This window comes from Lissotriton vulgaris, chromosome 2_1, assembly GCF_964263255.1.
Source record: "Lissotriton vulgaris chromosome 2_1, aLisVul1.2, whole genome shotgun sequence".
Lineage (NCBI taxonomy): Eukaryota > Metazoa > Chordata > Amphibia > Caudata > Salamandridae > Lissotriton > Lissotriton vulgaris.
Window position 1 is genome coordinate 1,873,206,075 of NC_141687.1, and position 16,885 is coordinate 1,873,222,959.

Here is a 16,885-nt window from a genome sequence, read left to right on the forward strand (position 1 = left end):
CTCACCTCTTTTTACCTCTACCCACCCTTGAACCCCCTAGTCATCCTCACCTCTCTTTACCTCTACCCACCCCTGAACCCTCAAGTCACCCTTACCTCTACTCACCCTTAAACCGTCAAGTCACCCTCACGCCCCTTTACCTCTACCCACCCGAACTATCAAGTCACCCTCAAACCCTTTACCACAAGTCACCCTCACCTTAGCTTCACCCACCCCTGAGCTCCCAAGTCACCTACAACTCCCTTTTCCTCTACGCACCCCTGAGCCCTCGTCACCTTCACCACCCATTGGCTCTACCACCTCTGAGCCCTCACATCACCCTCACATCCCTTTACCTCTACCTACCCTGAACCCTCAAGTCACCCTAACCTCTTTACCTCTACCAATGCCTAAACCATCAAGCCCTGTGTGCTAAAACCTAAAAGGTAAAGGCTGTTCCCCTCAGGCATGACACAAATGTTTAGGGAGCACTTTGGGTTGTTTTATGCACTTTTGTATGTTTGCCAGAACCCTTTGCCTCTTTGACAGTTTGCCCCCCTCCTACTCACACCGTATATTTTAGTTTTCACCTGAGACAACATATGCGCTGTTGCTTGCACTACATTTTGCTTACTTGGGGGACTTAGAGCCGGCCCATTGCCTACCATTGGTATGCTTCATCATCATCCTAATTCCTTGCTTCTCTTTGGTCAGCAGGTGCAGGCTTTACTTCATCTTCATGGTTTGTCCCTACCCTTGAGCATAGTCCAGGTACTGCTTCCCTTGCCCAGTGTCCTTACACTGCTCACTGCTTTCAGAGGTACTTTTTCTTCCTTTCACTTGTGCCCCCTTCCTACCACCCCCTACCATATTGTTGCTTGCCCCCACTCTCTTCCTGCTTTGTTGTTTGATCGGTCTGCCCCTCACCCATTGTTGTTTGCCCCGTCCACCCCTGCCTACTCCATATTTGTTGCTTGCCCCTCCTGTCCCGCCAGAAAAAAGAGCTAAAAACCGACACCGACAGTCAGAATGCTACAAAGAGGCAAATGGCACTGCGCTCCCTCCTCTGCATGCTTGTTTTGGTGCTGTCTTCAAGATGGCCCAAAACAGCAGACTTCATCAAGGATGTAAGTTGATTAAACTTTTTTTCTGAAGGCACAGAATAATCCCGGAGCAGGAAAATGGATCCCTGTCTCTCATGGTCAATGCTGAACGCGTCCTATCGGTTTCTACCCCAACTTTCAGCCATGCTGCATAGCAGCCATATGGCTGTACAACATGGCAAAAGGAAATTGACAAAACTAATAGCTATCCCATTGGCGAAACCTTTTGGCTTTGCTAATGCTTGTTTAAAGAAAAGGAAGCACTAGTTAAACCACAATTAAAGTCTAAAACATTTGCACTGTAATGAATATTGAAGATGTATATGGTGTTGTATACATACAAAGAATAATTATTGTTGGATACATGTTTGACAAGTTTAATTTGTTAGTAACATAACTCAAATGTATAGTAATTAGAGTAGACCCAACAATATTGTTATCAGTGCCACAGAGATCAAAAAGAGCAACTGATTTCAAATAACTTTATGCCACAAGCCTTCCTCACAAAGGGTCCGATATGCAAGGATTTTTTGTGAGTAGTTGTCACTTTGTTTTAAATTTCAAGAAATTAGTCACCCCTACTCGTGGAAAAAACATTGGTGAACAAATTCTAAGATACAGCTCCTCTTTTGGGCACCCAAAGTGCAGGGGATTGTGTGAAGGATACCTGCTGTAACCCACTCCGCTTCCACACTTTATAAGTACCCTGCCACCTTTTCCCCCTGTTAAGATGCCTCTTTGCAGAAGAACACCACTTCCATGACCCACAGCTATCAAGCAAGGCTGTTGTTGTGAGGGAACTGAAAGTCAGTTTCGCAGCTGTAAAACACTTTGCATGTTTCTACCTTTTTCACTCACTGTTTATATCCTACATTTTAGGTTGAGAAAACATATTCCCCTGAAATTTACATTAAAAGCTTTTGTAATTTTGGATGTTCTGACCTAATTCCACATATTGTTCCTCCATAATTTACTACAATCACAACAAGCAGTTCTGAGAGGACTTGAAGAGCGAAGAGAATGGGGATCGTGGGGGAATTATATTGCTTTTTCACATACAGTCTCGTCAGGAGGGTTGCCAAGAAATTCTAAGTTTAATGACGATTTCCCTTCACAAGCCCTACTGTTTAAAACGGTCTTCATTCATTTCTATGCTATTAGTAGTGCAGGGCTAACGGTACCACGGGGTATTTAGCGCTCTGAAACTGCTTATCTTGCCTGTAGCTCTAATCAAGACTCCCGTGAACTCATCTAATCAGTTAGGGTATAATCAACGCCTTTTAAGTTTTGTAAGTTTGAAGAGAACTAGAACCGTCGCCCTAAATGCGTTGTCTTGGTTGCTGGCCTGCCAATTCTAGCAAGTGGAATTTGAACTGATCTATACGCAGGAGCAGGAAGACTACAGTGACTGGCATTAAGGTATCTAGATATTTTTGGACAGTACTATAACCAACTATTGATGTCACCCTACTGAATAAAAAGATGTAGTTACAGCAAAACTTCCCTTGGAGCTGCAATGCCCATCTGTGCTTAAGCTTAAGGATCCAGAAAAGGGGAAACATTGAGGGCACTTTTGGTTACTGCCACAGGCCGTCCCTGTTTTCCATGCAAGCTCAAGTAGGCGTAAGATGCTCTGATGGAACTCTCGCGAGACGCTGTTAGTTAAATAATAAGTGCATTCCCATACAATGAATGATGTGCCAATCTCAACAGCTAGCCACTGCAATGGAGAGGGATGAATATATTATGCTGATAGTAAGTAGTTAGTGGTTCTTTCAAAGTTTTGATAGCACATAAAAAACTGATAAAAAGTCAACTCATTTTATATGCGTGCTTGTGTAAAGTGGATCAGTTGGGTAATAAATACAATAATGTAATATATATGGCATAAGAAAAATTAAATACTCTAAAGGAATTTAATTTCTTTCATAAGTCTAGGTGTGCTTAAAAGCATGTGATACGTTTTGTGGCATGGCAATGAAGGCATTCTGTGACATAGGATGGTGTTTGCCCATAAGAAACTCTGCAGTTTAGGAGCAGACGAAAGTAGCTTCCATTCTATAACCATTTACACCAGAGGGCGCCCTACAGTATAAACCCCGGTTGTAGGAAGCTGATCAAAAGAGCTCGCAATCCTTTTCATACTGAAAAAGAGATAGGTGGACTAAGTGAGGCTTCAATGACAGTGTCCATTGCAAACGTGTCCAAACAATGCAATACCATGCTTTCCCTACTAGACATCTTCTCCGTGATCGAGATACACAACAGCAATCTTTTTGTCGTCAGAAATCACCGATCTTTGGTCGACCATCCTTTGCAGCTGCACTGTTTTATCAAACATAGATGTGTCAATGACTCTTTGCCCATTGGCTTGGAAATAATCATCATATGCATCAGGCACTTTATCATCATTTGCTGCTTCACTATTTGCATCCTTGGAGTCATCCTGATTGAATTCTTTTGCTTTCTCTGATAGAATGCCATCTGGATTCTCTGTAAATTTCCTACTTGAAAAGATCATTTTTGCTTCCTGGGTCCCTGTGTCTGCGGAAGGGGTTGTTGTAAATTGTGTCACATCCATTTGAAAGGTGAATGATTTTTCCGTTGGACCCAACTTAATGTGGGGGATAGGCCTGTTGGCTTCCGCAGAATGATTTGGAGGAAGACATATGGCATCACTGGACCCTTCGTCTGAAACTGTGTGCTCAAAAGTTACCTCTTTGGCGGCTTTAATTTCCCTTGATCCAATCTTAAAGTACGTTGTTGAGGTCTCCACCTCTGCATTCTCCCTTGAAGCAGAGACCTCCCCTAATTCGCCAAGAGATTCAGAAACAGGTCCTTCAAAAATGATCCCCTCTTTGTTTTGGAAGTCTTGAGGGATCAATTTAATATGTCTCACGTATGAACTACTATCAGCTGCAGAATCCGATATAGGCCCTGTAAATATGATTTGCTCTGTTGGTTGTGTTTCTGAACCTAGAGTGATGTGTCTGATCGATTTGCTGATTCCAGCTTCAGAAAGCGTTTCTATACCAATATGATCTGCAGAGTGAGACAACGGCCCCTTGAAAATGATGTGTTCTGTCGTCTGAATTTCGGTTGGACTCAGTTTGAAATGCTTTATGGACCTGTTAGTGTATGTGGACAAGTCTTCTTTGCTATCGTTATCAGAGGGCTCACACATAGCCCCTTCAAATACAATTTGTTGAGTTGTCTGAATTTCTTCTGAGCCCAATTTGACCTGTTGCATGGATCTACTAAAGTCATCTGAACCTTCTGTTGGAGGCATGTGTCCAAGTACCTGTGCTTCAGTGATTGGCCCTTCAAAGATTATTTGTTCAGAAGAATACACTTCTCTTGGGCCAAGTTTAATATGCCTTACAGATCTGTTTGTCTCTGTTGCCCCATCTGTTGGAGAAAGGGCAGCACCAGAGTCCAAAGTCTCAGAAGAGGCTGTATCATATACAGATGCGTTTGTAGTAGTAATGTTCACAGGGCTCAATTTTAAATGCCTGATAACAGAACTATTAGCATCTATTAAGTCATCAGTTGGAGAATGGTTTCCTGCAATACCAAGGTTGAATGTTTCAGAGATAGGGCCTTCAAAAATGATGTGCTCGGTTGTGTAAAATTCTTTGGGACCTAGTTTAATGTGCCTTACAAATGTGTTCATGTCTGCTGACATGTACATTTCATTCCCCTCTCCTGTAGGACTGGGCTGTGGTGGAGCAGGAGTAGGTCTTTCTTGGCGGGATTCTTCTGCAGTAGAATGAGATAAACCATTGCTGGTGTTTATCTTGGGTGAGCCAGGCAGTTGCTCAGAAGATGACAGCATGATGTTACTCCCAGAGTTGGACACATCTCTTACAATGGCATTTCCAACGCTCTCTTGAGTATGGATCGCAGGATTTATATAAGGATCTTCTTTTTGAGACTGCAATATTTGCTCTTCACTGACATTTGGTCTACTTTGAAGATTGTTTAATATATTTAGATCATCTGAGTCAATGGTTTGTGAGACATTAATTTCTGCAACGATAGTCACCACACCATTGTCTGTGGTTTGTTGAACTTTTTTAATGTCTACTGCCAAGCTGTTTACATCTTTTTGATCTTCACTGCCTAAGGCAGACAATTCTTCCCTTAAAATTCCAGGAAGACTTTCTTCTAATTGCTCAAGTGCCCCCTTCAGTTGATGTTTAGGGTCACTGATATCTTTGGATAATAGTCCGGCTATTGATGTTTGGAACTCTTGTGGTATTTTAATTTCTTTTTCAATCACAAGACTTTCCATGTGAATAGGTTCTTTCCCTGAAATGTTCTCTTTTACAAGAGAAGTACGCATTTCCTCGCTGGTTTCATTGAGGGTGTGATTTTTGGCATCATGCTCAGAAAGTTTACTGGTATGTTTCCTATTTTGTGAGCTCTGTGAAAAATCATCTTGCCAGGAGTAGCTAATACTAGACTCTTCCTCTATGTGAATCTGTCCATACAATGAGTCGTCCTCAGCAGATGCTACAGGAATCTCATCTGGAGTGGAGACTATGTATTCTAGGTCTTCACCTGTATCACCACCATCCGTTACGTCTTCTACATGAGTCACATCTTCTGTGGATTTTGGTTTGTCTTTGGCCCCAAGAGCAGCTATAGATGCACCAGCAGCTTCCTCATCACTTCCATCCTTACTCTGCACAATTGGAGTAGAATCATCAGCTTCCTCTACCTCAAACGGTACTGAAAATTCACCTTGTTCATCAGTGGCTGATTCCAGAGGCTCTTCAGTTATCTCAACCCTAACACCTTTCTTTCCTTTCAAGCCACTGTGCAGAATATTACCCAAAAAACTTTCAGAGTGCATTCCTTTTAAATGCTTCAGGGTTGTTTTCTCCAAACTACTATTCAAAAGGTGCTCAATCTCCTCCTGATCAGATAGGTCAAAGTCCTCTTCTGTTGTTGTCTGCATGATAATCTCGGTTGTCACTGTTCCATCGTTTGCAAGTTGTTTGGTTTCAGAATATGTCACTTTCGCATCAGAACAGGTTTCATCAGTTGAATGCAGGCCAGTAGATTGGCTAACATGTTTAAGAAAGTCTGCCACAGTTACATGTTCAGCAAGCCCATCCGACCATGTTGCAGTTTTTGAATTGTGCTGTGCACTGACATCTTTCCCTGTGCTGAAGACTGTGTCTGTTTCTGGAAAGTTTAACACTACGTTTTCAGCAGGTTTGTCAAAGTCTTCTTTACCCTTTTTAGGTGAATCCTCTTGGACAGGTGTCTGTATGCTGATATTTTGAGATAGCTGTTCCCTTTGTAGGGCTTCAACACTAACAGGAATGTGAATATCCCAATCCTCTTCTTTACTGTTCTTCTCCTCCATTATGCCACTGGTCTCATATTTGTTTGACTCATACTCCCTGATCAGTTCTTCTGATTCAACAAAGCTCACACCAGCATCTGATAAACACTGTTTTACTGCTTTATTCACAATAAGGTTTGCATCCTCTTGGGCTTGATCAATGATAGTTCGCTTCCCATAAGTTTCTCTTGCACCAGTCACTTTTATAGGAATATCTATTGTCCTTAGGCCTTCATGTGCTACACTTTCTCCTTTTGATTTCACCTGCTCGTCCACCATCAAGATCCTCTCCCTGTGAATCGGATTCTCGCCTTCATTCTCTTCTTGAACATTTCCAGCTGCCATTACTTTTATTGGCACATCAGTAGTGATCAATTCTTCCTTTTGAACGTTTTCACCTTCCAGCACAACTGTATTTTTGGTCTTGATCTCAGAAACAGAACTTTGTTCTTGTCTATTTGGCTTTCCTTCAAGGAGTACACATCTCTCAATCGTTATAGCTTTCACTTCTTTAGATACCTCCCCTGGCAAGTCATGCCTAGTAAATTTGTACTGCTCTTCTCCCATTGCCTTTTCTTTCACCATATCCTGCGCTTCGCTTTTAACCTGTTTAGTTTCTTTCAATTCCCAACTCAGCTCATAACCTAAAGGTTTCTTATTTTTTTCCATTTTTGTTTCAGTGGCTTGTGCGATTCCTGGTTGCAGGCTCTTCTGAAGATCTTTGGATGACATCTGAAAGCTACTGCTGGATTCTTGCACTACAGAAGCAGTACCTTTTCTAATTGGAGGGACTGGTCGATAGCTTTCATTGTGTCTTTTTCTAATTGGTGGGACTGGTCGATGAATTTCATTTTGACTTGAAAGACTCTGTCCTGAGGTGAAGTACTCAAACCCACCGTGCCTTCTGGTACTGTTTTGGTAAGAAGCTTCATCTCTGACAGTAGATGATGGACGATGTTCAGATACCAGAGCTTCCTTTTTCACAGTACTCCCAGCCCTGCTGACGTGAGATGTATGAGTATGGTGTCTAGTCTCAACGTTGCTGTGAACGGCTGGGAAGAATCTTCTAGAATTCTGACCCTCGTGTAGTGAGTAGATAGTGGCATGCTCGTGAACACCAATTCGAGAACCTGAAAAGGGAAAAAAAAGACGGTAAACAATTCGTATTTTTGTTTCAGTTTTAAACATGAAGCCAACTTAATCATATAAACTTGACCCCATTTTTTCTTTTATTTTTAACTTAATGGAATTAAGTTACTTACCTGTATCACTACAACCTAGCTCCTCCTCAGGAATAGCCCTCCCTTCACTCCCGTCGCATACTTGCACACGTATACAAACATTGGGGCTCTCCCGCCTTCCCCTGCTGGCTGATGATACTCAGCCTACTCCACCATTCCCGAATGATCTTAGATCGGCTTCTCTATTATTACATAATATGAGATGCTACTACCTCAACACAAGGTCCCTAATAAAGAACCAGGTCAACATCTTCCTTTTCCTGACGGAAGAAAAACCAGATCTCCTATTGTTGACCGAAACATGGACCAACCCTCATTCCCTGCCGGACATTCTGGCATCACTTCCCTCAGACTACTACATTTTGACTGCCAACCGTGCTCAAGGGAAGGCTGGAGGTGGGGTAGCAGCAATCATTTCAAAATCCTTTCACTTCCGGGAATTACCTTCTCTCACCCTCCCCAATACAGAGAATTTGGTAATCACACTAGACTCAGAGAGTGGGGCTCTTACTGTAATTCTGTTATACCGCCCTCCCCAATACATGGCTAATTACCCAGTACTTTTGGCAGAACAACTGGCCTCCCATGTAATAAAGCACTCTAAAACTGTTCTAGTGGGGGACTTAAATTATTGGTTCGATAGAACAGACACTGACATCCAAGCTGGAGAACTGAGGGATCTGCTTACAGATCTAAACCTGGTCCAACACATTCACTCTCCCACTCACCAGAAGGGTCACAGCTTGGACCAAATCTGGACATACAACGTACCACCATTCTCTCCTATTATAAGCCCTTGCATTTGGTCAGATCATTATCTTATCCAGTTCCCACTAGAAATTCAAGGGCAGCACAAGGCCAAACCTCCCATGGGCAAAGAGTTCCGTAAATGGAAATCCATGGACCGTTCTGGGTTCATGGACACGTTGAACAACACCCTTCCCCCATTAGACGAAGATCTGGAGGTTGATGAGAGGGCACTGTCCTCCTGGCTTCTTCACGCAGCAGATCTGTTCGCCCCCTCTGTATACTTACCTAACATCAGAGGCAATGATGCCCACAAATGGTTCACTCAAGAACTTAGAGCACTTAAATTAGGGGTACGTCAGAAAGAAAGACAGTGGAGAGCCACCTACTCTTCACAGGATAGGGAAACCTTTTGCGTCACTAGGAAAAGTTATCAAAAAATTTTAAAACAACACAAACTTAACTACTTCTCCACAAAAATTTTATCATCATCCAACAAGTCCAAAGATATTTTTAATATAGTTAACGAACTCTGTGATAACGACAGGACAGCCCCTTCAATAGCTCCTACGCAGAAGCTATGTGATTCCCTGAATAATTTTTTCAGAGAAAAAATTGTCATTATCAAATCGAGCATTGCTAACTCCCCAACGTCACTTCCTCTGGATGACGTTTTTTACAATCCCTCTGTATTAGACACCTTCCCGGCCATTGACGATAAAACCTTTTCCTCACTTTTGACGAGGGTAAAGTCCGGATCCCCTAACGACATCTGCCCCCCCCACATCTTCTCGGAAATCGGTCGGACTATCCCTCAGGGTATTCTACCCCTACTAAATAAATCACTGACCCAGGGCAGGGTACCCACTGGCTTTAAACACGCTTTGCTAATCCCTCTAATTAAGAAACCAGGTATGGACCCTCAGGACTCATCAAACTATCGTCCTATATCCCTGTTGCCGTTCCTATCCAAGATATTGGAGGCTCACGTCTCCAATTGCCTTTCCAACTTTGTGGAAACCACTGGATTTCTGGAGCCAAATCAAGCTGGGTTCCGTCCAGGCCATTCGACCGAGACGGTAACCCTGGCAGTCCAGAATACACTTCGGTGTAACGCGGACAGGGATGTCCACCAGGCACTAGTGCTTCTTGACCTGTCTGCTGCTTTCGACACGGTCGACCACACTATTTTGGTCGGCCGTGTCGAGCAGGCAGGCCTCAGGGGTACTGCCCTGAGCTGGGTGCAATCATTCTTGTCCGACCGGACTCAAGCAGTGAGACTGGGCACCTTCACAGCCCCTAGAATTAAGAACGATTGCGGTGTCCCTCAAGGCTCATCCCTGTCTCCCCTTTTATTTAATTTATACCTGCGTCCCCTTTTGCACTCCTTGAGGAAATTCAAAGTGTGGATCTTTAATTACGCAGATGATCTGCAATTGGTTTTCCCCTTAGGGTCGCCGGATGCTGTCACTGAGTTTAGGGAGGTCATGGCTCATATCCAGAGATGGATGGGCCTTAACCACCTAAAACTTAACCCAGGCAAGACTGAACTGATCTTGCCTGGGAAGAGCGAACTCAGCTGGGGACCTCAATTCTGGCCTCCGGAGATGGGAAATCCCCCCTCCAAATCCCGCACGGTTAAGAGCCTTGGAGTCACCTTCAGTGACGACCTCTCCTTGAAAAGTCAGGTAGGGTCAGTTGTTTCCGCATGCTTCTTTCAGCTGCGCAAGATTAGAAAGATTGCCCATTTCCTAACCCATTCTGCCCTGATACAGGTGACCATCGCCCTTGTGCTGTCTAGGCTGGACTACTCAAATAGTTTATATTTGGGCCTTCCAGCCGGGCAGCTCAAGAGGCTGCAGCTGGTTCAAAATCAGGCGGCCAGGCTGATCTGTGGGCTTCCTAAATGGCAGTCCATCAGGCCAGGCCTGGCAGACCTGCATTGGCTGCCGGTAGCCCAGAGGGTGGCTTTTAAAACCGGCTGCATTATCTTTAGGGCATTACAAAGCAAAGGCCCCAAATTCATTATCAACCTGCTTGCCAGATACACCCCCTCCCGCAACCTTCGTTCGGGTCACAAAAACTTGCTCACTGTGCCGGTTGTTAGGAAACAACGTCAGGGCGGCAGCTCCTTTCATTTTCTTGCTGCATCCCTCTGGAACTCCTTGCCAGCTTCTTTAAGGTCACACGAGGATATTCTAGCCTTTAGACTAGCCTTTAAAACCTGGCTTTTTAGAGAAGCCTATCCTCAGACGCTCTAAGTGGTCCTTCTGTTGTTGTGTTATGCTCTGGAAACTTCCTACAGCGCCATGAAGCCTACGGGCGTACGCGCGCTTTATAAGCTAAATTTAACATAACATAACATAACCTGTAAATGTAATTCTCAACCACAGGTATCTGTAATATTTCCCGAAATCATATTGAAAATTCTCCAAAAAGAGCATAAATTCACTCTTTATTTTTCATCTCCTGATTATTTTTTTGTTTTATTAAATAGATCTTGATTTCACCCACACTCCTATGCAGGTAAGGCAAAGTCAACATTTATTCACCTTTTAAGCCAATTATAAGTACGTAATTAGCAGCTATATGTGTCTAATCATGGAGTTTAGGTAAATTACATATGAATTAAAAAAATACATATTATGAGGAAAAGCGGTGGTGGTGCGACCTCACCATGTAATGAACTCACAAACCAATCTGGGTCCAGTTAGACTCATATATAAAACCTAAGTGCATATAGAAGTAACAAAGCAATTAATTCCAGAAAGACCATCACCCAAGTACCCATAACCAGCAGACTGGACTACCGGAATGCCCTCTATGCCAGAATTAACAAATCTCTACTCCTCAAACTCTAGACTATCCAGAACGCCGCACCCATACTCGTCCTCGGCATCCCACGACAAGACCACATCACACAGCACCTAATAGACCTCCCCGTCAAAAAGAGAGTGACTTTCAAGCTGCTCACTCATGCCTACAAATCCCTCCACAACACCGGACAGATCCCAATACGTCAACGAAAGAATCACCTTCTACCCACCCAAGAGAAACCTCTGCTCCACCGACCTTACCTGGCCAAAATCCCTGGCATCTTCAGAACCAGAACGGGAGGAAGATCCTTCTCCTACATCACGGCCAAGACCAGAACGAACTCCCCCTCAGCATCAGACGAGCGCCCACACTGCAAACATTCAGGAAGCGCCTTAAAACCTGGCTATTCGGATGACACAGCTGCTCGAATCCACTTACTCCCCAGCGCCTTCAGACCCTCATGGGTGAGTAGGTCGCTTCTCAAAACCCTGATTGAGTGATTGATTGAAGAGAGACAAGCAACACAAAGGAAATCTGACACCAATTGATAAGGATATTTTTATGCATTTTTCGACACCAAAACAAACAAAATCGAACAAAGAGTTTTGGAGATACAGGGTTTTAAACAAATTGTAAACCTCTGCTTTTCACTTAAACTACTATGATTAGCGGGTACTCTGAAAACTTTAAAAAAAAGGTGTGATTTGTTACTCCGGCCTGCTTTGGAGGACCAACTCCAGCAGGGTGCAAGTCAGGGGGCAAATAAGGCTTAGCAAGAGAGTTACCTTGCAATTAAAGCAGGGTAACAGTCGGAACACTGCAGTGTTAACTACAGGTGTTCTGACTACACAAGCAGAGTCACTCTTGCCTTAACCACGCATATGCCTAAACCACGCAGACAGTGAAGATGGAAGCATAAAGATGCCCTGATGAGTTGAGTGGGGCTGGCAGGGGGGAGGGGTTGGGGTAGTTTAAGGGACTGCGTGGGTGTAGTGTAAGTAAAGGGACAGGGTTTTAGACTTTAGGGCAGTAGGAAGGGAATGGGCAGTCGGGGTAATTTTTAGGCATGGTGGGGTCTGCAACCTTAGCCACACATACCCCATCACCATTCATGCCTATACCACGAAATTGCATGGTAAAGGAATGCATGGTTAAGATGCATTTGTGGATTGGGCTGTGTGGTAGAGGTACACATGGTTTAACTATGCATGCTTCTATCATACAACTGTTAAAGCAGTCTCTAATCCAGTTCCAGGCTCTATAGGCAAACTGCAATAGACATCAATAGAGCGGGTGGTCCATATGCCAGGGATAACGGATGCTGAAGATGTTGAAAATGCTGAGGATGATGATCTGGTCGATGGGGGTCTTCCTAGGGGCACACCTCAGACCACGAACACAGTGGGCGACTTTGGCCTAGAGGTTGATGCACCTCAAATTCCAGGTGAAGTCCAGTCAAAAACCAGTTCCCACTGGTCTACTGGTCTCAGGTCACAGCAAAACCAGTGCTTCCCCTTAACTGTGGCTGGTGTCCATCTTAAGCAACTAAACTGCACTTTGACGACTCTCTGGGTCCAGCAGACTTGGGTGCAACTTTTGAGTGTTAGGGTTCAGTCTCCCAGACTGCGCTTTGGTCAGCTGTGAACAAGCAGTTGTGGTTAACAACTTGTCATGGTGGCTTTTTTCACATTTGTGGTCTTGGAGCTGTAACAGGAAGTCAGCCAACTGACACATGGAGTTCACCTCTTCAGATTGCAGAACCCGGATTGCTACAAGTCTATGGCACAAACAATTTAGCAACTGTTTTCCCCTCGCTCTCCCCGATGCCAGCCTGTCTACCAGAACAGAAGAAAGCAGCCCCCTTCGTGTTTATCCACCATTTACCCTTCAAAGGTGACTTCTCTTTTGAAGCTCACTTTTTCTCTCACACCCTGTGTGGTTTCCTGCCAGGGAGAGGTAACACCTCTTCCTTAGGACAGCAGAAGGGTGTCTTGTGGCCAGCAACTGTAAATGGCCACTGGAAAATGCGGTTAACCAGGTGACAACTTTCTAAATTTACATAAATTCCTCTTGGGCATCACGTCGGCTCTGATGCAACAATTCTTTAGCTACTTTGAAGCCCCAACTTTAGTAGCCCCATTCAGATTTTAGAATAGTTGAGTTGTCAGCAGGTAACCCTGTACTTGCCTACGGGGCTACTAGCCGTTGTACAGTAAAAATGATAATAAAACGACATGTCCTAATAAATCACCCTACCTTAGGGCTTGACAGGCCTACTTTAGGGGTGACTTTCATATATTAAAAGGAAGGTCTGCACTTTGTCATTATTTTAAATGGCAAGGTCGGCTTAGCAGTTTAAAACTGCTCCACAAGTCTGCAGTAGCAGGCTGGGAAATAAGCTTTACTTTGTCACATTCATGGTGGCCCAATAAGTGCTTACTGCCATGAGGAACACTTTACATTACAGGCCCTGGGTATCCCTTGTACCATACACTAGGGACTTATGAGTAAGTTAACTTATGCTAATTGTGTATAAGCCAAGTAAATATTCACTTTTAAGGTCAAAGCACAGGCACTAAGGCCTGGTTAGCATGAATAAGTGCACTCTCAGATTCGAAAAACCAACTGCATCAGTCCAAAACTTTTGGGGTGATCATGAAAAAAGAGGCATTTCCTTACAGATACCACTGCGGGTGAGCTACATTTGCTTATACATCATTTAATTTTCTCCAGCATTGGACCTAATATAGGTTTGCAAGTAAGTTAAAATAGGGCATCCTGCATGGTAATGTGGGAGTAGGTTTAAGAGTCGACATACACAAATAGATGTTTCAGCACAGTTATTCCTACTGTGGAAGTGACTTTGTGTACAAATTCAGCAGTTTTAGGCATACAGTTATTTAAAGGCCTGCTCATGACAGTATCACAAATTTCGGAGAGAGAAGCTTCAACACGACGGCCCAAACTTCATTGAAAAAGGGCTTTCAATGCTGTTCTGTCACTTAAGAGACCAGCAAGTGGTACAGAGCTAATTTTTTTTGTTTAAACGTGAATCTAACATATTAGTGATATTTTGATGCCCGCAGGCATAACATTCGAAGTTCAAGTAACAGCAGAAATAGAACCCTGTATATTTAATTTTAGGATTTATTTTGACGTGCAAGATGTTGCTTGCGACTTAACTGTGAAGCTGCACTGCAATAGCCCTCCTGGCAAAGGTAATGATTATTGAAACGCAGTTCCCCCACACACGTTACATTTTCTGAGGAAATGCTCCATGAAAATAATGACAAAAAAAAACCTCAACATAATTACAGACGTCTTACCATGTTAAACAAGCCTTTGAATGTTTTTTACTTTTTGTTTTTTGTATGTAGTGGCATGACGATATTTGCATAGTACTATTGCTATTCGTATGAACTCACAGCGCTGGAGAACCAGAAGATGGAAAATAACTTATGAGGGAGGGGGACAAGAGTAATATGCCGGTTGAAAAAAAAAAAGTAACAACATCCTGGAATAATCAAACACTCATAAGGAATGCAAGATTAAGTAAAGCATGTGAAATGTTAGCAGGAACAACATGGGTACCTTAACGCTTAACACTTATTATTCAGAAATCAATCAGTGTTTTTGCCTGAAAGTTAAGGACATGACTACAGGGACCAGAAGGAAGCTGTTCAATGTCCATTTTTTATTTCCTTACGAAATATAAGCAGTATGGTTGAAAGAGATCAAATCTCTGAACAAAGAGCTGCTGTACACATTTTATAAACTAAAATAAGCAAAGGATTACATTTATCGTTTTCCACTGTACGCATCAACCAGGTATTTCAGAACCTCCAAGAATGGTGCACTTCCCCACCCGGGGAAAACAATGTTTGTCAAAGAAAGAGAAGAAAACGAAAGTAGCGCTTCACTGGCAAACTCTGGAAAATGTCAGAAAAAGACAGCATTTGCAGCCAAAGTGGTCCTTTCTGTTTTAGATCCATTTCACAGGGGAAAAAATAAAGGAAAGGAGAGGAAAGAGAGGGTAAGTGCTGTTTGTTGAAGTCATGGGTTTCAGCAAGTGAGGAGGAGCGAGAGACTGAAAGTGAGGGAATAAGAGGAAGAGGAAGAAAGAGGGGGCAGCTGCTAGTGGCAGAGAAGGAGAAGTTAACACTGTAGGGAGGTGAGTGGCGTGAGAGGATGGTGGTGAGGAGGAGTGGGGTGGAATTCATCATATTCAGAAGAGGGCCCCCTCAGAAGTGAGGCAGAAAAATCCATGCGATCGGTTGGATTATTGCACGTGGACCAAAAACGAGTCGAGGAGCAAACCTAATGCCGTCATCTAAGCACGGATTTGTGTTACCGTCCAAAATATGAAGCGCGGTGTCTGTGAACCAGGTGCCATGCTGATACACGAGCCAAGGGAAACCAAAAAAAAAGAGGGTGAAGGAGGAACATATATAAAAAAAGAGTAAGATCACACGCAACAAGGGCAGTCGGCTGGGAGGGTCTGAAACACCAAAAGGCAGGACTAATTAGGCATATTCACCAAACAAAATCAGGCATTTAATGAAATGAAATGAAATGAAAAGGTTCTTAATAGAGCGCACTGTGACCAAGCGGCTTCCTGGCGCTAGAGGTGGGGAGCTGAGGGAGACAGGGGAAGCCAGAACAGTTTAGCAGGAATACGCAGTGGAGAACAGGTGGGTTTTTAAGGCCTTACGGAATTGGGAATAAATGGTAATGGATCTGATTGGTAGAGGGAGACTATTCAAAAAGGAGGGACCCAAAACAGAGAATCTGGTGCCTCCAGTTTTGGATTTACGGAACCGAGGTACATTGGAGAGGAACTGATTAGAGGAGCGGAGGGAACTGTTGGGGACATAGGGAGTGATGAGAGAGTTGATAAAGACTGGGCCGATGCGGGCTCGAGCCATGAAGACCAGACAGCCTATCTTAAAGAGGGATCTCTGGGAGATGGGGAGCCAATGAAGTGTTTTCAGGACAGGGGTGATGTGGGAGGACTTTGGGAGGTGGAAAATAAGGCGGGCGGCCTGATTCTGGACAGCCTGTAGGCTGAAGAAGTTCGTACGCTGGAATGCCCACGTACAGGCTGTTCCCGTAGTCGAGACGGAAAAGAATCATGGCCAAAATAATAAGCTTAAGGGCGTCAGAAGAAAAGAAACGGGACACCTTTCGGATGATTCGGAGGGAAAGGAAAAAGGAGGAGACAACCGAGCTGATCTGGGCATGCATAGAGAGGTCCCGACTGACTCTAATGCCCAAGGTCTTTGCAGAGGCCGCTGGTAGAGGTGGAGGGCCAGAGATGGAGGGCCAAAAGGCAGTCGACCAGGGGGAGGAGGAGGAGGAGGAGCCAGTCAGGACCAACTCCGTCTTGTCCAGATTAAGCTTCAGTTGATTCCGATTCATCCAATCTGAGATAAAGGCCAAGGTAGAGTGAAATTTGGGTGGGGAGTGCATGGAGAAGAAAGATCAAATACGAGCTGGAGGTCATCCGCGTAGTTATACACGGAGACCCCCATATCAAGAAGGGAAAGAATAAGAGGACGGATATAAAGGTTAAAAAGAAGAGGGGACAAAGAGGAGCCTTGGGGAACTCCACAGGGGACCAAGCGGGAAGGGGCGGAGTAACA

The 16,885-nt window shown here is 44.0% G+C and overlaps 1 protein-coding gene across 2 annotated transcripts in view; it reads right to left on the reverse strand.

Moving 5' to 3' along the window:
- Nucleotides 1-1,438: 1,438 nt before the first annotated feature.
- The window catches only part of SYNM (synemin), a 131,836-nt gene continuing 116,389 nt past the window's right edge, over nt 1,439-16,885 (reverse strand). Inside the window, exons 1-2 of one of the 2 annotated variants that reach the window (XM_086958077.1) lie at nt 10,795-11,076; nt 1,439-7,700 (exon numbers count right to left, since the gene is read on the reverse strand). In XM_086958077.1, the coding sequence (XP_086814203.1) occupies nt 3,316-7,626 (4,311 nt within the window). In that variant the 5' untranslated portion in view covers nt 7,627-7,700; nt 10,795-11,076 and the 3' untranslated portion in view covers nt 1,439-3,315. Of the gene's footprint in view, nt 7,701-10,794; nt 11,077-16,885 lie in introns of those variants that run through there. The other variant, XM_086958076.1, reaches the window with a different exon arrangement.